Genomic DNA, 22,519 nt, shown 5'->3' with positions numbered 1-22,519 from the left:
AAGGTGACCATCGTCATATACAAACCATGTTCCATATCATTACGCTAAGTTGTGACGCAGCGATCAAGGTTCACTTAACCGAGAGCGGCGGCATATGGATTCGATTTAATCCTTGCAAGGAAAACCTAACCACACGATGAATGCAACCCCGTCGAGTAACATGCATCAACAATTCCCGACAGCTACTACAAAATGGATGAACCGACCCTCGACCCGGGACTCGACCCTCGACCCGGGACTGCTAGCCTCACCGATACTAATTAACAAAGGGTCAGCCCCACTGGAGAAGCAGGTATCTGCTCAAACACCAGAGTGACCAAGGTACTTAGCTTACCGGGTTCGACTACCTCCTATTGCCGGCACGTGGTTAGTAGTGTTCAAACTCGATCAACATGGCCAACAATGAACATGACTTAATCGACACAGAAGGGGCTAAGACACCCAGGAACACTATCTTGTTGACATAACCTATGCCTCAATATCATTCCTCGTCTGATCTCCAATTTTATACATCCCATCAATATTTATTTATGATCCACTTTCCACGAGTATACATAGGTCCTACATTTCGTGAGTGACAGGAAATCACTCGACTTCTATCGAGCCCTATTAAGCATGACAAAGCTAGCGACCTACACATACTAGTATAGCCCAAAGGAACCTAGGAAACATGCATATGTGGTTTCATTCAACTCCTAGAAACTTAATGCATAATACTTAATTAAGAACATTGCATAATTTTAAAAATAGGGGTTATGCTCTAGGGCTTGCCTGGGGTAACACTCAGTCAGTAGTGTTGGTTAGATGATACTCGCTTTGCGAGCATCTTCCTTGGGTCATGCACATCGGGGTCCATCCATCCATCTTCTAGATGCATCCACCATTCATCGTCTTTCGGCTAGCTCCAAACCATGCTCTAGTTCCAGGTATATTCACCTAGCACACCTAGATGAGATGCACAGTGCAAGAGTATGATATTGGGGTTGTGGACACTGATATGCATTTTTTGTGTATTTTTGTAGCACTCGAACGAGCAGTGTTGGTGAGGGATGTGGAGATGGTTCTTCAACAGCATGAAGCTCATGTTCCTGGTGCTAGATCTTCTAATTGAAAGAGCAAGCAGGGGCGGAGGCAGTACTGGCCCAAAAAAAACATGGAGCCCCTCCTTAACCCCCCTCCATTTTCGAGAAGAAAAGAGGAGGAAGGAGAGGAAGAAGAAAGGGAAGGAGAGGAAGAAGAAATCAACCCCTTTAATCAATTCTGGATTCGGCACTGAGAGCAAGTGTCTAGTTAGTAGCCTCTTCTGGCCTGAATTCAGCGAGTTGTGGAATGGTTTTCTTTTGTATACATCACCAAATTGGAAAATGAAAACAAAAGAAAAAGGTTCTTCGCAGAAGGAACCGGGAAAAAAATGATAAATTAACACCTAGAAATCCTGAAGGTTCTTCTTTGATGACGGTGTCACCAACCAAAAGCATTCACCAACATCGGTTATGGACAGACCATGTAAAAAAGCATCAAGAGTTGTTCTGATCCTCTGCTATTTTAGTAGATGCCTTTTATTTGACACTAGCTAATTATTTTTGTAATTTTTTCCTCTAATCATTTCTTTTGCAAGCAAAATATGTTGAAATTGTTCCTTTTTTGCTTTCACTTGTTTCGATAGGATTCAAAATTGTAGCATCTGGTTTTTGCTTAGGCTCGAGTTGATAAATATCACCTAGGTGACCATGGTCTTCAGGCAAGTTATCATTCTGAATGTTATTACGGGTATGGTGGTACAAAGATAACTGCTCCAGGACATCATCATTCGGTGATTCCAATTCATCCAAGTCTTTTTATCTTTTATTCTAAAGTGGCTAGATATAGGTTTCTAAAGTTTTAAATGTGTACTCGCTTTTCTAACCCTATCCCATTATCAATTTTAAAGACACCAATGTTTAATATATTGGTTGAAATGAGATCTTCAAATAAATTTCAAAAAGGAGTTTTTTGTAACCGGTCCGTTTACTTCCCAAAAAATTGTGGGCAAAATTTTTTTTGGAAACTTTTACAAAACTAATTAAGAGTATTAAACATAGATAATTATAAAACTAATTATACGGATGGACAGAAAATCACGATATGAATCTATTAAGCCTAATTAATTCATTATTAGAGGTCATTTACTGTAGCACGATATTGTCTAATTATTGCATAATTAGGTTCATCTCGCGATTTTGCCCGGGGTTATGGAATTTGTCAGTTATCCATATTTAATACTCCTAATTAGTGGTCAAACGTTCAAAATTACTATAGCGCATGAAAAATTTTAGAAATTAAACAGAGCCTTCCGGGTTATGCTTGGCCACCATCCTCTATGCCCTTCTAGAGAGTGTTCCTCAAGCGGGTTGTAACTTTTTGTATCGCTAAAGTAGTGTGACTCTCATAGTCTCTCCCTTCAATGGAGGCAATGGAGATCTGTTTGGTAAACTGTTGACACTGCTCTAAATCATGTCCTCATCCTTATTTAAGGAGGAGGATCGGTCCACAATATTAGTGGGCTTCTCAACCTTTAGAGGACACTGCTAATCTGCTACAGAGGTCTTGCAAAGAATTGATAATAATTTAGTAATAGGCTTTATTTATAAACAAATTACCTCCTTCGCTATTTTCATCCATAAAGAAGTTAGCTTTTTATAATAATAACTAGATATATTGCATCGTGATGTAGAGGACAGAATATTGGACCATTCCTTTATTGAAAACTAAACTAGTTGGCTAATCACATCATGGAAAATTACTTAGATGTAGACTCTCTACCAAGAGGCGAATCTGCATTGTCATCATTGGTGTCAGAGTCCACGTGACACCAATGGTTTTAGAGTACTACTTGTGTAACATCCTTCTATTAGAGCACATAATACTAAAATAATAATCTAAATATTTGGTAAGATTAGAGCTTCATGACGTCAATGGATAAATTTTACAGGTCCGCCCTGTGACCTCAAAAAAAACACACGTCACGGTCTCACGGAGAGCCAGCAAGGCAGCAAGTGAGGCGCCGAACCGACCCACGGCGTGCCGCGCCCGACCGGGCTCGTGGCCGTGATCCGTGAAGGCCACGAACGCGGCCCGTCGGTGACGTCCGGCACCGCGCCACGCACCACTTCCTCGAAATCTCTGTGATGCCACCACCCGACACCGGAAACGAAAAAGTCACCGGGAGGCCGGAATCTTCCGATCGAGGGCACCACCGGCGGCGGCGGGGATAGCACCGGAGGGGGAGCCGTGGAGCGATCCGCCGGGCATCTGCGCCCGATGTGGGTGTGGGGCTGCGTCGAGCGCGTGTCCGCCGGCCTCCTCGGCGGCCCCCTCGCCGGCGGGGGCCGCTGGAACACCGCCGTAGCTGTCGGGGTCACGGCCGCCGCCGGGCTCGTGGTCGTCGCCGTCGTCGTCTCCTCCCGCAGGTCGGCCGCCCCCCGCGTCCCGCTCCCCACCCTTTTCTGAAACCGTTTATGCTGCTCCCTGCCTCAACGCGTGCTTCGATGCAGAGGCGGGCTCAAATCCCCGTGGTGGCGGCGGCGGAGGAAGGCGCCGCTCACGGCCGAGGAGTGGCGCGGCCTGTTCACGCCGGAGGGGAAGCTTCAGGACGGCGGAGTGAAGCTTGTGAAGAAAGTTCGGAGCGGAGTAAGTCGCAGCAACCATGGATGCTGCTGTTTTGCAGCCTTCTGAAGTTATGGGGCTGATGCATGTGTTTATGTTTCAGGGGATTGAACCGAGTATCAGAGCATTGGTCTGGCCATTCCTTCTGGGAGTGTAAGTAATCTGGAAACTCTGAATGTCGGTCCCAATACACTTGTAGAAGAGCTTAGTGACGCATATTAGATTCACAAGATGCTTGAACATGAGATATCCATGCTAGATCTTTTTTGTTCTCTAGCAAATGATTCAACTATCGTAATAGTATCGATCTGAACTTACACAGTTACAGGCTATTGGGCTGGTTAAACAGGCAGAACAAGATTCATCAATATGCTAGTTATACATAAGACTAAATCTCGAGTGATAATTATCTTGTAGCATTTGCTTTCAATGGGCACAATTCAACAAGATATTTTTTCTATAGTAAGAAATGATATGCTGACAAATTTCATAAGCTTTGTATGCTTGTGTTCAGGATAATAGCCTGAGTAATCTGATTTTCAACCCTCATGCAGTTATAGCCATGACAGTTCTGAAGCGGAAAGAGATGCCATTAAGGCCCAGAACAGGTACAAACTTCAGCATAAAATTTTATCTCTTTTTTTATCTTGCATCTATTCTTCATGTCTGCATATGTTGGAGTGAAGTTGATCAAAATAAATTTGCCCGAGGGCTCTCCACACTATGGCATTGCTGTTTATTTTTTTCTTTTAATTAGTACAGACTACAGAAACACGTTCTCCATGTAAGGATGCTATTTTGTTAGATGTTCTTTGTCCTGATTGCCTTAAGCTGAACTTGACAACAGTGGCTGATCTTATGTAGGAAGGGATATCTGTTACTGAGGAAACATTGCTTGCGAAAATCCGCATACAGCATGGAAGATAGCAAGCAATCAACAAATAAAACAGCTGGAGTCGACCCTGAAGGGGGGATTAGTTCTGAAAAAGGTGAAGAATCTGGTTGTGTTAGTCCTGTTGAATCTGAAGAAGTTCCTAAAAGTCCTAGTGTGGAAGAGGCTATCTCAACTGAGGAAGGAAATCCATGTCTCAGTACAGAGCAAGAATTGCAGGATGACACTTCGGAAACAAAGCCTGAGAAGATGGATGATAGCCAGTCTTCATCTAGTTCATCTAACGAGCAAGAGAGTGAGAAAAGTGATGTAACTCATGTAGAAACATCTCATAAGGACTTGGCCTCAGTTTGTGAGTCTTCGTTAGATGATGAACAAGAAAGTATCCCCAGATATTCCTGCACAGGAGGAAATATGGATGATATTGAATTATCTAAGGCTGCCCGCCCTGTGAAGTCTGCACGGGCAATTGAGGATTTTGAGACATGGCAGCGCATTATTCGTTTGGATGCAGTCCGTGCTAATGATGAATGGGTTTCCTACTCTCCGTCTCAGGCTTCAGTTTCCAGGGAGAAGGCAATTGAATCTGCTAAAGCTGTTTGTCTCAAGGACTACGAACACTTAGAACCATATCGGATCTACCATGCATCACGCCTTGTTGCTATACTTGAGGCCTACGCAATCTATGACCAAGAAATTGGATATTGCCAGGGCATGAGTGACCTCCTTGCGCCTCTCCTTGCTGTTCTAGAGGAAGATGATGAAGCCTTCTGGTGCTTTGCAGGTTTCATGAGGAAAGCCCGCCACAATTTCAGGCTTGATGAAGTGGGTATTCGCCGGCAACTCAACATGGTGGCCCGGATAATCAAGTACAAGGACTTCCATCTCTACAGACATCTGGAGATGCTCCAAGCCGAAGACTGCTTTTTTGTTTACAGGATGGTGGTCGTAATGTTCCGGAGGGAGCTCACCTTCGAGCAGACCCTATGTCTCTGGGAGGTGATGTGGGCTGATCAGGCAGCAAACCGTGCTGGGATTGCAAAGTCATCTTGGAGAAGAATGCGGCTGGGAGCCCCTCCAACGGATGACCTACTACTATATGCGATTGCAGCAAGCGTGTTGCAGAAGCGTAAACTGATCATAGAAAGCTACAGCAGCATGGATGAGATCATAAGGGAGTGTAACAGCATGGCTGGGCAGCTGGACATTTGGAAGCTCCTGGATGATGCACATGATCTGGTGGTCACACTTCACGATAGGATCGAATAGCTGTGATGTTCATTTCTTGTGCGATTTGTTGTATTAGATCACACTATCACAATTTCATAGTTCTGTTATACCGAATCTCTTTGTATGGTAACATGAGGTACCAGTAATGGATAGAAACATGGTGATGGAGGTAGCTAGCTTGTTGGCAATGCCAGACATTTTTACTGAGCAAGCATACTGGATACGGTGGATAGAGCCCCTTAGATTGAGTCGTTCTTCTGTTACTCTGATAGTTTGATGTATTACAATTTCTGTTTTTGTTTGTTCCTGCCTCTCGCTGCTTCCACTAATTCATGTGACTGTAACATGATTCGGGAAATTGGTGAATCTGGTTTTCTTCGGCTCTTTATGCGGAGAACACCAGAGTCTCACTCCATGCAAAGAATAACGTGATCAAAACGGGATGCTGCCTCAGTCTCACTCCAGGAGAGGCAAAGCCCTGGACCACAACCACAACTGATCCATGACATCATTGGATGCAAATAATTCCTTGGCACAAAACGTGTGGCGTATAATTTTACTCTAGCTCAACCACAGTAATGTGCTCACTGCTCAGCAAATGCCAAAGTTGAGGTAGATCTGGTTGCTTGGTTGATCCGATCTCTGATGGGGCTCTGGGTTTGTTGAGGATCTGGCGGTCAGTAATTTGTCTGGCCAGATGGTTATCGTAATCTTTTCCCATCTAAAAAAATATATAAATCTCAATCAAACGCAGATGAAAATAAAGAAAACTGCAAATATATGGCATCGGCTTTCAAGGAAGCTTCAGATATCATCTCATATCTCAGTTCACGGGAGAACACACGCTTGGGCACAAACATGTTCATAGTACAGAGTACTTATGGCCAATGAGATAACATTCTTCTACATGACAAATACACAGTTATTGCATTATTTTCATCCAAATCATTTCACATAGGTGAACCTCTACGAGTTGAGCTACTCCGATTTGGTGTACTGCCGGATACCAAACGCAAGTCCCAGGATCATAATGGGAACGAGAAACTGCAAGATTTTGATGAGGAAGTCATTATCCTTGTCCACGTGGCTGGGAGCTTCCTGGGGATTCACATAAGTACGCTTTACTGGGATGGTTGAAGCATCAATCTGCCCAATATGGTACTTCTCCATCATCTCCCTAGCCGAATCGCTGTGGCCAATATCTTCAAAATCAGCAGTAGCATCTTTCCCTGGTTCCAATTAAGAGCAGGTATTGGCTTTCAATATTAAGACAGCAGGGTTGAAGGCTGAAACTATGAAGTACAAGGGAAGTATGGCTCACCAGTTACAGCTAGCAAAACCTCATCTCCCCCAGGATGCTCATCCATAAAGGGTGTGACATCATAAACCTGGAATTACTCATATTGCAACACAGATGACAGAAATTTCCAGTCATTTATTCCATTTTTTTAGAGTAATAGAAAAGAAACACGGAACATTACAGACAGAAGAAGCAAAGGTTTCGATGTTACAATATTTTACACCACCACATCTACTTATACTTTAACAATATTAATTTGTGGAAAAGGCGCAGGCGTGCAGTTAGCTAACAATAGTCATCGCATATTTGTATCTGCAATATTTTTTTTCTACAAAGTCCAACTATGTCGGGAAGATCTGCGGATGTTACATCTTGTGACAACTGACAACAATACTAGGGTGAGAATAAATCTACGGTAGCATAGGTCCAAAATCCTATTTCCGAAAATAGCACGGCCATTAAGCATCAGCTACACTAAGAATAGCAAAACATTTGGCAAACGAGAGCATAAGGCAAGTTTCTGTTTTCCTTTTTTTTCTTAAAGAAATTCAAGTTGAATTTGGCAAACAAGAACATGGTACACATTTTTCCAACAGAATGTTAGAAAATAATATTTTCTGGTGCAGCACAAACCTATATATATATAATATAAGGACACACTGATACTAGTATGCAAAGTTCCGCTAGGCGGCGACTACTCGGCGACTACTCGTTGGGCGAAGCCCGTTGCCGCGACTAGGGGCATAGTCGCGCATCGCGGCGCTAGGCGGAGCTAGGCGGCGAGTAGGCGGAGCTAGGCGGCGATTAGTCGCACTAGGCGGCCGCGGACGCGGCGCGTAGGCGCGCGAACGCGAGGGCGGCCAATTTTGGCCCGCCAAATCGGAGCGCGGGAGGAATTCCCGCGCGGCCAGGCCCGCGCGCGGCAACAAGACCCAGGCGCGGGAGGATTAGGAGGGAGCGCGGCGCCATTCGCTCGTCCCCGCGCAAGATTTGGTCGTCCCCGCCGCCGGTCCTCTTCCTCTTGCCCGCCGGTCCTGCTCCTCCCCTGCTCGTCCAAGCTCGTCCCCGACTCGCGCGCCGCCGGTCCTGCTCGTCATCGACTCGCCGCCGCCGGTCCTGCTCCTCCCCTGTTCCTCCCCTGCTCATCCCCGACTCGCGCGCCGCCGGTCCTGCTCGTCGTCGACTCGCCGCCGCCAGTTGTGCTCCTCCCCTGCTCCTCCCCGACTTGCGCGCCGCCGGTCCTGCTCGTCGTTGACTCGCTGCCGCCATTCTGCTCGTCCTCGACTAGAACTCCTCCCCGCCGGCCACCCCAAGTACCCAAGGTGAGCTCCCTTCCCTCCCATGCCGGCAGCTCCTCCCCTGCTCATCTCCCCTGTATGACTGAATCTGCATATGTTTGTTCAGTCAGTGAAGTCTTTTGTTTACTGAATGAGTCTACTGAATATGAGACTACTGCTGCTGTCATCATTAGTTAACAGATCAGATTTCCTACTGAATGATTGCAGTTGCAGTTTACTTAATGTCTAATGTGCATGCTCTGTTCCCTGTTCTCTGTACTGTGGTTCATTGGTGAACTCTTGAATTTGAATGTAGGATGTCGACAGAACAAGGTGATTTTGCACCAGATGCAGGAACTGAGGCAACTAATCTCCTGAAAAGGAACTCAGATGATGTTGGATGGGAATATGGTGTTCTTGTTGATGCTAGCAACAAGGACAAGGTGAAGTGCAAGCTCTGTGACAAGGAGATGAGAGGAGGGATTCATAGGTTGAAGGAGCATTTGGCTCATGAAGGAAAGAATGTGAAGAAATGCATAGCAAGAACACCACTGGCTATGGAGGCTAAAGAGAAGTGCAAGAAGGCACTAGCTGATGCAAAAAGGAAGAGAGAGGAGAAGACTGTTCGTGAGCTAGAAATTAGAGAGGAAGTTCATGTATCTAGGGTTGGAACAGATTCAGATGAAGTCACATGTGTTGGAAGTTCACAGCCCCATAAATTAGGACTCATTGACAAATGGACACGTGCTATTGATCCTAAAGCTACCAAGTCTGATTCTTTGAAGCAACAGCAGCTGAACAAGGAACTTTGGAAAGAAAGAACCAATGAGGTGCATAAGTACATTGCAAGATGGGCCTATACACATGGTAAATTGCTAGTATACTATGCTGTTTTTACATTTCAAAGTTCATTTGATGTTGTTTTCCTGTACTGAACACTAATTATGCTTCTTTCAATGTTGTGTTGGCAGCAATTGCTTTCAATGCATGTGATAATGATGAGTTCAAGCAAATGTGTGAAGCAATTGGACAGTTTGGTCCAGGACTTGTACCTCCAACTCAAGATGCACTGCGAGGGAAGTTGCTGGAAGAAGAATATGAAAGAACCAAGAGTTTGCTGCAGGAGCGTGAAGCCGAGAAGATGAAAAATGGGTGTTCTATTATGACTGATGCTTGGTCAGATAGGAAGAGGAGAAGCATAATGAATTTGTGCACCAATTGTGCTGATGGAACCTCCTTCATCAGCTCTAAGGAGATGTCACATGTCTCACATACCAGTGAGGTCATCTTTGATCTTGTGGACAAAGCAATTGAAGAGATTGGTGTAGACAATGTGGTGCAAGTAGTGACTGACAATACCTCTAACAACATGGGAGCAAAGAGGCTATTGGAAGAGAAGAGACCACACATATTTTGGACCTCTTGTGCAGCTCACACAATCAACCTTATGCTCCAAGGAATTGGCAACATGACTCGGTTCAAGAAAGTGGTTGACCAAGCAAAGGCATTTACCATATTTGTCTATGGCCACACAAGGACATTGGAGTGCTTGAGATACTTCACAGAGGGGAAAGAGGTAGTGAGGCCAGGGGTGACTAGGTTTGCTTCAAACTTTCTCACTTTGAGTAGCATCCAAGAGAAGAAGGACCAGTTAAGGAAGATGGTGGTTCATAGTAGGTGGGACTCATTGAAGGATGTGAAATCAAAGAAAGGAAAAGAGGCAACAACTATATTGAGTCCAAGCTTTTGGAAGGATATGAAGCTAACATTGACTGTTTTTGAGCCATTGGTCAAAGTCCTCCGTTTGGTTGATGGGGATGTGAGGCCATCCATGGGTTTCCTTTATGGAGAATTACTAAAGGCAAAGAGACAGATCAAAGAGGCCTTTGGAAATGTTGAGGCTCGGTTCAAGGATGTAATAGCTATTATTGACAAGAAGATGAATGGAAGACTTGATTCTTCATTGCATTTGACAGCCTATTTGCTGAATCCTCACTATAGCTATAGTGGCCCATCAATCTTTGATCAGCCCAAAATATCAGAAGGGTTTATAGTTTGTGTTGAGAAATTTTATTATCATGATGAGCACATGCAACATCAGGCTGCCAACATTGAACTAAAGAAGTTTCAGAATAGAGAAGGACCCTTTAGCAAGAAGCTTGCTAGGACTTTTGAAAACTTTGATTACAACCCAAGTAGAGCTACTTCCTATAAGCGCATGGCTCATGGCTGTTTGTTGTTTGCTGTTTTCTAAACTAATAGAGGTGTTTTTTTATTTCAGCATCATGGTGGAGACTGTATGGATATGAAACACCAGCTTTACAGAAGATGGCTACAAGGATCCTATCTTTGACAAAAAGCTCTTCTGGTTGTGAAAGAAATTGGAGTGGATTTGAAGGGGTTAGTACCTATCTATTATGAACATTTCAGTTTCAGCAGCATTACAATTAAATTGTAGAACTGAGAATTGTCTTTTTAAATTGTAGATACACACTAAGAAGAGGAATAGGCTTACTACAACCCGCCTCAACAAGCTGGTGTATATCCAATTCAACTCCAAGCTGCTTAGTAAGAGAGAAAAGATCAAGTCAAACAAAATCACTGATGTTCTCTTGTCTAGTGATACAACTGAAGCTCAAGGTTTTCTCCAAGAGGGTGGGGATGATTGTGCATTAGTTGACTTTAGAGATGAGGAGGAAGATGAGATGGAAGGCACAAGGATACCTTGGTCTGTCATTGGAGAGGCAGTGGGAGCAGATGAACAGCTTGAGCTGCTTAGAAGTGCAAGAGTGAGGGAGCTCTATGCAGAAGAAGAATTTGAGTCTGAAGAAGAAGAGTATGAAGATGAAGATCTGTGCTACAGTGAAGATGAAATATGATCTGGACCATCTCCATCTAGTAGTGAAGCCTTTTGTGATGCCCTAGTCTTATGAACTGCAGCTGTGTCACTTTGTGTCTGTGTGTCTTCTTTTGTGATTTGTGAGACCTGAACTAAGAACTATGTGCTTGTGCTGTCCTTTATTTATAAATTGTGTTGTGCACTTGTATTACTGTCCTATCCACTTGTATTGTAATTACCAGCTGCTGATATGGTGTGCTCAACTGCTCATGGATGGGAGGCTGCTGAAATCATCCAGATAAGTCACAATTTAGTGTTTTCTATTTTTTTTATGAACAGCTAGCTGTCTATTGACTAATTTACTAACTACTAGCTGTCAAAATGTGTTGCAGGAGCTAGGAACATGCAAGAGTAAGCTCAGCTAGGAATCAGATATGTCTACTGGCCCTCTTTTTATACTTACAGTGACTCATATATAGTAGTTATATACATATATATATAGTTATATATATAATATATATATAATTTATGGCTATATTGCCAAAACGCCTAGAAAAACGCCTAGAAGCGCCTAGGACCGAGTACTCCCGACTAGGCGCTAGGCAATGGGTCAGCGCCTAGATTCCGCCTAGCACCTAGCTGAACTTTGCTAGTATGTAAATGGGTTTGTGCCCTTATATGAAGAAAAATACAGGCCACACATGATGCAAACACGTCATTTTGTTTGGATATGAAATATCAACCATGAAGCATTATTCATTTTATGATATGATATATTTTTATTTTTGAGGATGTATATATTAACTTACTCGTTTTTTTTCTGCCATGTACAAGCAAAAAGCAGGATAAGAACAAACCAGCTTTTCTCTGTTGTAATGTGGCCACACATGATGCAAACACGCCAATTTGTTTGGATGTGAAATATCAATCATGAAGCATTATTCATTTTATGATATGATATATTTTTATTTTTGAGGATGTATATATTAACTTACTCGTTTTTTTTTCTGCCATGTACAAGCAAAAAGCAGGATAAGAACAAACCAGCTTTTCTCTGTTGTAATGTAATATAGTCGTTTCATGATAAAGAAAAGTGCTCATTTAAAGCCCCATCCTTGTGGTAAATTCTACAATATGACGTTACTATGTTATTGGATTGTTATAAGCCCTATGATAAGTTATTTGTCCAATAATCATCCAAGCATATGAAGCAACCTGAAGTGGACCTAAAAGGTGGTTACTGGATCTGGAACGGATAAATACTGATCACGGAACAACATGAAGTGGATCTGAAATTATGAATGCCAGTTACTGGACTTGGATTGAGTGACCCACTGATGATTCACTACCACTGATATTTGACCTCACTAAATATAGGTTTATGTTTTACTCCTAGTACGCCAGTTTAGTTTCAGCAAATGAGTGGATATGGTTGAGGAAAACTCTGCAAGAGTCGCGGAAGGCCTCATGTACCTAAGATGGATGCCACAACTAACTCAATTCTCATGCCGCAAGAAACCCAACCTACCATCAATTATTCTAAAAAAAAACTTATCATCGAACAGAAAGCTCTCCCCGACTCTTAAAACCTTCGCAGCCGGAAGGAAACGAAAGCAATCACCATTCACCAACAAGAACACTCAACAACCTCACATAACCATACCACACAAGGGTACGAAACAACCAGAGTCAGGTCACCAGCCATCCAAAACCCGATGGCATCACATGGGGGAGGGGAGGCGGAAGCAGAAAAGCCGCACCTTGCCGGCGATGATGATCCAGCAGTCCTTGGTGACGTTGTGCTTGGCGACCTCCTCGAACTCAAGCACATTGTCACTGGCCATAGCAGAACCCTACGCCCTGAGCCAAAATTCCCATCCGAAAGAGTTAGCGCTTTGCAGCCACGGAATCGAGGCATGGAGCGTTGAGGCGGGAGCGGTTGGGTTGCTATAGTGGTTGGCCGGCGGGCGTTGGCTCACCTGCGCCGCGCTTCGAGACGGAGGCGGAGGCCGCCGGGGAGGTCAAGCCTGCGTCGCGCTGGCGCTGGCGCTGGCGCGCGGGATGCGAAGAGGAATCGCAAGATTTGGACAGCCTCCGCACGAGATGCTCGTGCCGGCATTTGAGCCCGGTGCGCCCCGCCCCGTTCCCCTACCCATCTGCGCTACAGCGGTGGCGTTCCCAAAATGCCCTTGAGAGCCAGCTGCTTGGACATGGCCGCCTTTCCTTCGTCTCGTCTCTTGTTGGGCTTCCAGCCCCGGCCCGGCCCATAATGTCATGAGAGGGAGGAGGTTGATGACACGTAAGCTTCCCCCTCCCCCACCTCCGCTGACGCGACGCCCGCCTCGGCCCCTCGCTGGTTCCCGTTCGCCGTTCGCGCAGTGACTGACCAGTGACCACGCGGCCGTGCGGAGCGAGACGAGCGACCAGTGACCACCACACGCTCGCGGCTCCGCTCCGCTCCCACAGATCCCGCGGCGCGCGCGCGAGCGAGCCCCGAGGAGTGATCATGGAGGAGCCCACGGAGAGCAGGCGCGCGGGCGCCGAGGGTCTCGCGAACGGCGCGCTAGAGCCTGAGGAGGCCGCGCCGGAGGTCGAGGTCGAGGTCGAGGAGGAGGAGGAGCCAGAGGAGGAGCCGCCGCGATCGGCAACGGCGAAGCAGGAGGAGGCGAAGGCGGCGCTGGGGGCCGAGGGCTCCCGCCCGTTCACCATGCGGGAGCTCCTCGGCGAGCTCAAGGAGGACGGCGAGGCGGCGGCCACGGGGTCCGGCGGCAGCTCGAGATCTGCGTTCGGGGACGGGAACGGGATCGGATCCGCTGACACTGAGGGCTCGTCTTACAGGTTCGTGCTGCGTCGCGTCTCGCTGCCGCGTCATTTTAGATCTCGCTCCGTGTACTGGATCACTGTGACTTGGTTAGGTTTGCGGCATTGGGTTTTTAGCCCAGTCCGCTTTGGATCTGCTTCGGCTACGTGAATTATGCGGCTGCTGCTTAATTTCGGTGATTAGCTGCTGGCTTTAGTAGAGATGTATCATCATATTTGGGTCTACCTTAACAACTTGAATTGCACTGTTGGTTGCTTTAGAACGCCAGCATAATTGTTTCTATGAATGGCAGTAGTCGGTGATCTTACCATCTTCTGGTTGGATTGTTGTATAGTTAGGTATGGATACAGAAGCACTTTTCTTCTCGGCACGTTGCTTTTTATGGAACTTGTGAACAATTCTTCAACTGTAATAACGGATAATGGATACCAGATGGTTCTCACTTCTCAGTAAATGCATTAATCATTATATCTGCTGCAATGTAACTAGTCAACCATTTATTTTCTTGGCGTTACACAACTGCTGCAATGTAACTAGTTGACCATTTAGTTTCTTGGCGTAAACACACATTTATAATGAAATGGCCCCACTGGTAAGAGTTTTATTTATTTCTTCAATCCATTTCAGCCAAGATAGCACGCAACAGTTTTCATCCCACCATGATGTGGCAATGGATTTGATAAATAGTGTAACTGGAGTCGATGAGGAAGGTTGTTCACGCCAAAGGATTCTTTCTTTTGCTGCCAAAAGGTTTGCTTATATTCCTTAATTAAACTCTGTTTCTAATGTTACAATCAGCCTACATCTTTAAGAGAACATCTGTAATTACTTGTTATTGCCAAGTTTTAAAGTTCTGTTATGCAGGTATGTCAATGCAATTGAAAGGAATCCCGATGATCCTGATGCATATTATAATTGGGCTCTAGTCCTCCAGGTACACATCTACATTCCTTTTATACATGTTACTATATGGTAAAGAAATAACTGTGACCAAACATAATTAAATTTTTTTTAATAGCATGCATGTTAAATGTACACTGCAAGATTGTTATTTAGATTTCAGGAGAGCTTGTATCTTATTCGTTTAAAATATTTTTCAGGAGAGTGCGGACAATGTGGATCCCAATTCTAGCTCCTCCAAAGATGCTTTGCTTGAGGAAGCTTGCAAAAAGTATGCCGAAGCTACTCGCCTCTGTCCTACTCTTTATGATGTAAGTTTATCATTTGATACATTGTTTGATCAGAAGAATTTGAATTTACAGTATTTTCAGTGCTTTTGGCCCTGGCAAAAATAAAGAAAATTTCAAAAAAATCGCAATTTTCTGTTAGTCTGTGAAAATCAGTGAGATTTTGAGATTACCCTGCAGAATGTGATTTCATGATTCTAATTTCTAATGTATAGTGCTCAATGTTGATCATTCTTATTGTCTCAGATATGAAACTTTTTAATATTGGTGGTTCTTCGCCACACTCTCTTTTCTTTTAGGCATACTATAACTGGGCTATTGCTATTGCTGATCGGGCTAAAATGCGAGGTCGGACAAAAGAAGCTGAAGAACTCTGGAAGCAGGTTTAGTCAATATGTCCTGCACTTCTATGAACTTTTATTGTGCAAGCAATGCAAGTAAATCCTGTCACAAAATTTGAATCTAGTTTAGTTTCACCTTGGCTCTCGCTTATTTACTTGTGCAATTTTCACTTTATGTTGTTTATATGATTATAAATTTTACGCAAATTTTCTTGAGGTATTATTAACTCAAATTGTGGCTTGCAATATGTCTTGCACATATTAAGTTGTTTTTGTTCTCTCTATTTACTGCTGTATATAATACTTGGTTGCCTATTTTGTAAATCTTGATTGATAAAATAAATGCAGACAAGTTATTCAGTAGCAATCAGATAGCAAGCGACATGGACACATGGTTCATCACATTTTTTTATTTCCTTGATAGCTCTTGAACTCTCTGTACTATGATATGACACCTTTTCTTGAAACCTGAGAACATGCTCTACCAATGCAATGATCCAACTATGCTCGAGGTTTAATTTCATCTAGATTTACATTTTCATCTTAGTGTTTGGGGGCAAGAATAGCTCTCAAGGATTTAGAAACAATCGAAATGCCTCATTTCTCCTTGTAAATTGTTAGTTTGGTCTCATAAAAGATTCTATAAAATAAGCCATGGGATGTGTTGGCATTCTGATTCTTACGTTGCATGCACCTCATTGAAGTAACACAATAATCAATGGTTCTAATGAATGTTTCTTTCTTCAAGGATTATTTTACTTCCATTGACATCTTCATTTTTAAGCTGTGCTAAATAAATGGAAACCGACATTTCAGTATTTCACCCTTTCAATAGTGCATGTATCTGCTGTCCCTCATCCATGATAGATATCATTCCTGATTTCCTTTTTCTTTGTAACTAGGGTTTCATCATTAAGTTGAACAATTATCCCTATATCTAACCGAATAAACTGCTGTGTTGCTTGATGTTTATGTGTGAACTTCGGCTGAATCCATCATGTACCTTTTCTTTTTTTTTTGACAGGCAATACTGAATTATGAGAAGGCTGTTCAGCTTAATTGGAATAGCCCACAGGTCAGTGCTAAATCCTTATATTTATCTGATTGCAGATTATATGATAAAATAAAAGATAAAAAGGGTACAGTTTGAGTTAAGTGGATGATGAATATGCACCACATAACTGATACAAAGACCATCAAGGTTTAGAAGAGTTAAGTAATGTCACACACATGTTTAGACTATAAGAATGCCATCCTTTTGTAGAAATAGCTGTTTTTCTCTTGTTCTGATATATCCATTCAAGGAAACAAAAACACTCCAGAGTGCTATGGCTCATCCTTACCTTTTTCTTTTTGGTTTATTCTCCATCAGAATTTGGCCGAAGCCATGGAATGGGATGTTTTCATATCATTTCAGCTTGAAATTTCTAATCTTGACTTATTAGTAGCCAATGTTGCTGCTTTCTCAACTTGCCTTTCTTTTTTATTGCAGGCTCTCAATAACTGGGGTCTTGGGCTACAGGTATGATATCTTGTGAATTTTTGTTTTCTTAGCTTTATTTCCTGAAGTTAGCCTACCTAGTTGCTCTTGAGTGCTACCTATGCTATCAGTTTGTTTTAAGAGTATGAATTTGCGATGCAGGAGCTGAGTGCAATTGTTCCTGCTCGGGATAAACAAACCATCATAAAAACAGCTATAAGTAAGGTAGATACACTCCTCAATAACAGTGCCTAGGATTATTTTTTATGGTATGCTCACTACAAGTCGTTTCTGTGATAAACCACTGACCTTCTGCTGTCTTTGTAGTTCCGTGCTGCAATTCAGCTGCAATTTGATTTCCATCGGGCAATATACAACCTCGGAACTGTCTTGGTGTGCTTCCTGCCTCATGGCTCACCTGATAATATATTTTATTTGCTTTGACTAAAATAATGACTTTATTTTCAGTATATATATAAAATTTTAATAGATTTATACTGATTAAGTTTCATGGCAGTAACAATAATATATCTCCTTTTATAATGCTGCAGTACGGTTTAGCTGAGGATACCATGAGATCTGGGAAGCCAGATGTCTCCCCTAACGAGCTTTACAGTCAGTCTGCTATCTATGTTGCAGCTGCTCATGCTCTGAAGCCAAATTATTCGGTATCTATCAAACTATCTAATCTATTGGACTTTTACTTTCTACTATCATATGCCTTGTTGCTTTCTTGTTTTTTCTTTCTAGAAACTCTATGGCTGACAGTGTGCCCTTTTGTCTAATGCAGGTCTATCGCAGTGCTTTGCGATTAGTCCGCTCGATGGTACAATTCATTTATTCTATTTCTAAGAAACTCTGTTAGTTCATTTTGTTTGGTGTTGTTACCTTACCTAATAGTAAAAGTTCATGTAGCTGGGGATATGAGGGGTTTCTTTTCTCAAGTAAGCTGTTCATGGGTATATTGAACTACTTTTGCAAACCCATACTCTAGGGGGAAAAGAACTGACAGCCCTCAAGAGCTTCGAACCTCTGTTAAATTTTGTTTCTCTAATTGACAATGTGCCGGTCTTCTTTTTTGTTCATTTTTCTGTTTTTTAGATGTTATCTTGTCTAATTCTTCATTGTGCCAATGTGACTTGTTCTTATTCGCATCCTATACCATGCAGTTACCTTTGCCATATCTCAAAGTGGGATATTTGACTGCTCCTCCAGCAAACAACGCCATTGCACCACACAAAGATTGGGAGAGGTCGCAGTTCATCTTGAATCATGAGGGACTCCAGCAGGTAATTCGGACAATGTTCATTCTTTTTTTCCTTTTGCATGCCTGTCCCTGACATAATCTTTTTGCTCTTTCAAGTTACTGGTGTCTCTTCTATCTTCTGTCATCTCGTTGTCTAATTAGTTCCTTTGTTTTTAAATATATGATGTTTAGGACAAGCTAAGTAGTTCACCTAATTAACTTGTCCTAAACATCATGTATTTAAAAACAGAGGGTGTTACTTATAAGTGTGCTGTAAATTTTAGGCCGGTGCTTCTGACCAGCCTCCATCACAATCCGCTGGGCATATGGACAGAGGCAGAAAGCCTGTCAGAATAAATGTTGAAGATATTGTTTCGGTATCAGCATGTGCTGATCTAACATTGCCGAGTGGCGCCGGCCTCTGTATAGAAACAATTCATGGACCTACATTCTTGGTATGTGCCTGCCGGATTATTACTACTTTTCATTTGTTCATTTTTTATATGTTGTTTTCTTCTGTTGAAATGTGTTCAGTATTATATGTAGACCGCACATCTAAATTCTTTTTTTTGTGAATAAATTTACTGGATCCTTTTAAATTAATGAGCAGCAAACATAATGCCATAGCCATGTATGTAGCCACCTTGGCTATCGCTAGTCAAAACAAATGCTGTGGAGTACATAATCATGCCCGTGTTGTTCTCTCCTTTGACAGGTTGCCGATAGTTGGGAGGCTCTTGACGGTTGGCTAGACGCCATACGCCTAGTCTACACTATTTTTGCAAGAGGAAAGAGTGATGTCCTTGCCGGTATTATCACTGGTTAAATTGGTTGGTGCAAGTGCAAAACAGCCACTGGATAGAGGTGTGAAGTTTTGGAGATTCTGCTGCAACCATATCAGTTCAATGCCCGCCTTTGATTTGTTATTATGTCTCCACATCTGTGGTTTATTTATCGCACAGTTTGTTTCTAGATGTAGGGTATATCATATATGTTGATTTGTAACTCAATACTTTCCACTGATTGGTGATGTGTTCATTTTCGTTCGTAAAAATGGTCGTGTCACTATTGTGCATTCACAGCTGATGTACCGGACATCCTTTAGTTTTTTATTTTATTTCTCTGTAACCTTGTATCAACTTTACTGCTGGAAGGCTGCCTTTGCCTGCCCCGCCCTCGTGTAGTGATTCCAGGGTCCAGGCTGGACTCATCAGCAACACCAAGGAGGCAAGGACCTATTTGGTTTATTGCAGAGCATTGTTGCACAGTAGATTAATCGTGTTATAAATTTTTAGGCTGCTTTTCTGTTGGCTATTATAATTTGGCCATGCTAGCTTATTGGCCTCATGGCCATGTGACATTTGCATGCATTTTTTTTTGTCAAAGGCACAGTGGCTTCTACGGAGCTACTTTTCTGTCCCAAAAGAAAGTGTCCTTGGACAAGCCATTTTTAAAGTTGATCAAGTTTATAAGAAAACTGTCAATATTTATGATACCAAATAAATATCATTTGATTGGACATATTTTTATATTATATCTACTGTTATAAATATTTTTATAAATTTAATCAAATTTAGGACAAATCTAAAACTGCTTCGGCGCGCCCGGCGGCTGGCTCGCCCCGACAGACTGCGGGCAACCCCCCCAGTCGGCTTGTTCTCTGGGAGCCCATCTCGAAAGCCGAGATCTTTCTGCCCTGTTTGCCTGCCGTCGCTCAGATTTTCCCATGCGGCCTGCGCAGCTGCGCAGCGCTCGCGGCACGCCGTGCCCTTTAACTTTGGAGGATTGGCTGCCGCCGCCGCTTGTGTCGTCTGTCGTGTGTGTGGACCTGAGATGGGCCCATTAGCTTATAATTGATGCGTATAATGGGCTGGCCCATATGTTCAACATGTGAAATATCAGCCTTCTTGTTTGTTTCAGCCTAGTTCATGGCACAAATTTGCAAAGCAATTTACTCTCCATTTCCAAACAAAAAATAATAAGGTGCCACTTGAGTCGTCATGGTCTCTACTCTCTAGATTAGAGTTTGACCTACAACTTTCCTATGATATAAAATATTTGTAGCAATGACATTGTAACCACAAATAATACTTTCAAATACGAAACCAACTATATCACTTTTGTATAACAATTGACATTCTGTTTCACTAATTATTGGCTAAAAAAATACACGGTTTGACTCTTGAAATTCGTGCACACCTTTAAAGAAATGGATGGAGCATGTGTGAACGCCAAGAAGCCAACAAAGCCGTCGATCCAACTCCAACCTTTGCCCAGCGCGTATTTCAGACTTTCAGTGCCTTGTTAGTCATCCATGCATGATTCGATTGTACCAGGCACACATTAGTTTTGGGGCTTTCGGGTACTTATCCACACGCGCATGCACATCATGCACCGTTTACCGGTTCAGCTAACTACCGTTCGCTACATATGGTTAATTGCTTTCAAATCATGACCTGATGACCATTTACCAGCAGCTTACAGGTTCCACCGTTGCAGACTTGCAGTATGCAATTGTTCTGCGTTGCCGAAGTCGTACCTTGATGACCTCACCTCATCGGAGCCCTCCAGGACCATCAACTGACAATTATCCTAAACTATAAGATGGAACGGAAGCCAAATCATGGACACCTGATAAGGACATAAAGCAGAGTCCGCCCGTGTATGTATGTCCAGAGCAGTCGCTGTAGGATGTAGGAATATATAGCACAAAATGAAACAAAATACAGAGAATACAAATCATTCCACCAAGCTCTACGATCATCTTGTCTCCCAATGGCAGCTGCGGCTGGCCTAGCCCACGACTGACCCAGCTGCGAGCATTCTCTCTGTTGCAAAAGCTGTGTGCAAGCAGCAACGGACTGGCCAGCCAACCAAAGCTCTGCCTTTTTCAGCTAGAGATGAGATGGCCAAATCATCCTCCAACAATATTCTGCCCCATTTTGCGTGTCAAAAATACCCACCACCATGCAGGTAGTAGCTAGACGATGTTGATGTTGATGTTGTTGCCCATCATCTCTCTATCTCTCTGGCAGTCCATGGACGATGAGACGGTCAGGCAGAGGTAACGCTATGCGATGGCGTGACGAGACGCTAGCTGCACATAGGACGGGGGCACGCACATCCATGATCCATGCGTATTCAGGGTATTCTCTTGGGGGCAATCAGACTAATCAGTACCCTGCTGAACAAAAAACCTTCCGAAATTCCCGTAGTCTTCAAGCCCTGATCATCCGGCCACAGCTAGCTAACCCAAAATTTCCCTGGACCGCCATCACCATGACAGTGACGCAGTACGTGTCAGCGCACGCCATCACGATGCCGACCCGCGACGGCGGCGATAACGCAGAGGCGTCAGCTGATGCGTCCGCAGCGCCGCCTGAACTTGAACAAACAAGATTTGTTTGGTTTTTTTTCCCGTTCGCGCCGAGACAAAAACACCTTTGATGATTTACATGCACGGCAGCTGGATCGATCCATCCGATCGCACGGTGTGCGCGGACAGATACGTATTCGTGGCGCGCCTACGTTTCATCCAAAGAATCTCCGATCCCCTTGATTTACAACTAGTTCGAACGATCGCCGTTAGTTAATGGTTATCCTAGATGTTGTACGGATAAATCGGCAACAACAAAGCGGTGATGGCAACTGCATGTGCTTTTTGGTCTGACTTGAATGCAAGGTTGCTTTCAGTTCATCTCCTCCTAGGAGCGAGCAGTTAATTAGCATAGTTTAGCAGGGCGACCGGCGCGCAATGATTATTATTATGGCGAAAGCAACATGTAAAACTAGGGAATAATGGCACTGGATTGTCTGCACCACGGACACGTGTATGATCCTACTCCTAAGCTCTAGTTCTTCAAGATCCTGTTTGAGCTGGTCATCTCTAGCTCCTACAAAAATATCGAGCTCGAGATCAAGCTCGGGGATATTGCGGTCTGGAGATGTACCTGTTTTATTCCTCTTTCTTTAACTAATTAATTTGGTCAAGTTTGTGGGGGTAGCTAAACAATTACGCGTCTTCGTTGATCGCTGGACACGGCCAATGCAATATCATCCATCTCACACACACACACAAAAAAAGAGTACCGAGACCATCTTGGTGAAGTGTTCCAGGTGGTCACAAAATGATAACATGCGCATGCCTTGACCAGCCTCCTCCTCCCACCGGAAGCGTACGTGGACACGCGCCACGGGTCAGATATCACGCGACACGACGTGTATACGAAATGGAAAGGGTCACGTACAGCAAACAATTTTG

At 43.6% G+C, this 22,519-nt stretch overlaps 3 protein-coding genes across 3 annotated transcripts; 2 read left to right on the top strand and 1 right to left on the bottom strand.

Moving 5' to 3' along the window:
• The first annotated feature begins 3,058 nt into the window (after window positions 1-3,058).
• On the top strand, window positions 3,059-6,068 carry LOC120688407 (rab GTPase-activating protein 22-like). Its single transcript, XM_039970725.1, has 5 exons — window positions 3,059-3,449; window positions 3,534-3,669; window positions 3,749-3,798; window positions 4,200-4,253; window positions 4,510-6,068. Exons 1-5 carry the CDS (start codon window positions 3,301-3,303, stop codon window positions 5,804-5,806), a joined length of 1,686 nt encoding a protein of 561 aa, XP_039826659.1. The 5' UTR covers window positions 3,059-3,300; the 3' UTR covers window positions 5,807-6,068.
• Window positions 6,069-6,544: 476 nt separating this feature from the next.
• On the bottom strand, window positions 6,545-13,341 carry LOC120688406 (cytochrome b5-like). The gene is made up of 4 exons (XM_039970724.1): window positions 13,163-13,341; window positions 12,944-13,043; window positions 7,089-7,155; window positions 6,545-6,996 (listed from the first exon to the last, which is right to left on the bottom strand). Exons 2-4 carry the CDS (start codon window positions 13,025-13,027, stop codon window positions 6,746-6,748), a joined length of 402 nt encoding a protein of 133 aa, XP_039826658.1. The 5' UTR covers window positions 13,028-13,043; window positions 13,163-13,341; the 3' UTR covers window positions 6,545-6,745.
• Window positions 13,342-13,444: 103 nt separating this feature from the next.
• On the top strand, window positions 13,445-19,505 carry LOC120688405 (protein HLB1-like). Its single transcript, XM_039970722.1, has 14 exons — window positions 13,445-14,021; window positions 14,632-14,754; window positions 14,869-14,938; window positions 15,105-15,215; window positions 15,491-15,574; window positions 16,557-16,607; window positions 17,025-17,054; window positions 17,175-17,237; window positions 17,340-17,405; window positions 17,564-17,680; window positions 17,803-17,838; window positions 18,182-18,301; window positions 18,543-18,713; window positions 18,974-19,505. Exons 1-14 carry the CDS (start codon window positions 13,690-13,692, stop codon window positions 19,082-19,084), a joined length of 1,485 nt encoding a protein of 494 aa, XP_039826656.1. The 5' UTR covers window positions 13,445-13,689; the 3' UTR covers window positions 19,085-19,505.
• Window positions 19,506-22,519: the final 3,014 nt, after the last annotated feature.

The sequence above is a fragment of the Panicum virgatum genome, chromosome 9N (assembly GCF_016808335.1).
Source record: "Panicum virgatum strain AP13 chromosome 9N, P.virgatum_v5, whole genome shotgun sequence".
Lineage (NCBI taxonomy): Eukaryota > Viridiplantae > Streptophyta > Magnoliopsida > Poales > Poaceae > Panicum > Panicum virgatum.
This window is presented reverse-complemented; position numbering and strand designations above follow the sequence as displayed.

What these genes read in the sequence shown, in the direction of transcription:
- LOC120688407 (XM_039970725.1), top strand. Translation starts at nt 3,301, where the DNA reads ATGTGGGTGTGGGGCTGCGTCGAGCGCGTGTCCGCCGGCCTCCTCGGC. An exon ending in TGGCCATTCCTTCTGGGAGT is followed by an intron (nt 3,799 to 4,199) that starts GTAAGTAATCTG and finishes ACCCTCATGCAG; the next exon opens with TTATAGCCATGACAGTTCTG. An exon ending in GCCATTAAGGCCCAGAACAG is followed by an intron (nt 4,254 to 4,509) that starts GTACAAACTTCA and finishes GATCTTATGTAG; the next exon opens with GAAGGGATATCTGTTACTGA.
- LOC120688406 (XM_039970724.1), bottom strand. Translation starts at nt 13,027, where the DNA reads ATGGCCAGTGACAATGTGCTTGAGTTCGAGGAGGTCGCCAAGCACAAC. An exon ending in GGATCATCATCGCCGGCAAG is followed by an intron (nt 7,156 to 12,943) that starts GTGCGGCTTTTC and finishes GAGTAATTCCAG; the next exon opens with GTTTATGATGTCACACCCTT. An exon ending in GGTTTTGCTAGCTGTAACTG is followed by an intron (nt 6,997 to 7,088) that starts GTGAGCCATACT and finishes AATTGGAACCAG; the next exon opens with GGAAAGATGCTACTGCTGAT.
- LOC120688405 (XM_039970722.1), top strand. Translation starts at nt 13,690, where the DNA reads ATGGAGGAGCCCACGGAGAGCAGGCGCGCGGGCGCCGAGGGTCTCGCG. An exon ending in CTTTCTTTTGCTGCCAAAAG is followed by an intron (nt 14,755 to 14,868) that starts GTTTGCTTATAT and finishes TCTGTTATGCAG; the next exon opens with GTATGTCAATGCAATTGAAA. An exon ending in TCTGTCCTACTCTTTATGAT is followed by an intron (nt 15,216 to 15,490) that starts GTAAGTTTATCA and finishes CTTTTCTTTTAG; the next exon opens with GCATACTATAACTGGGCTAT.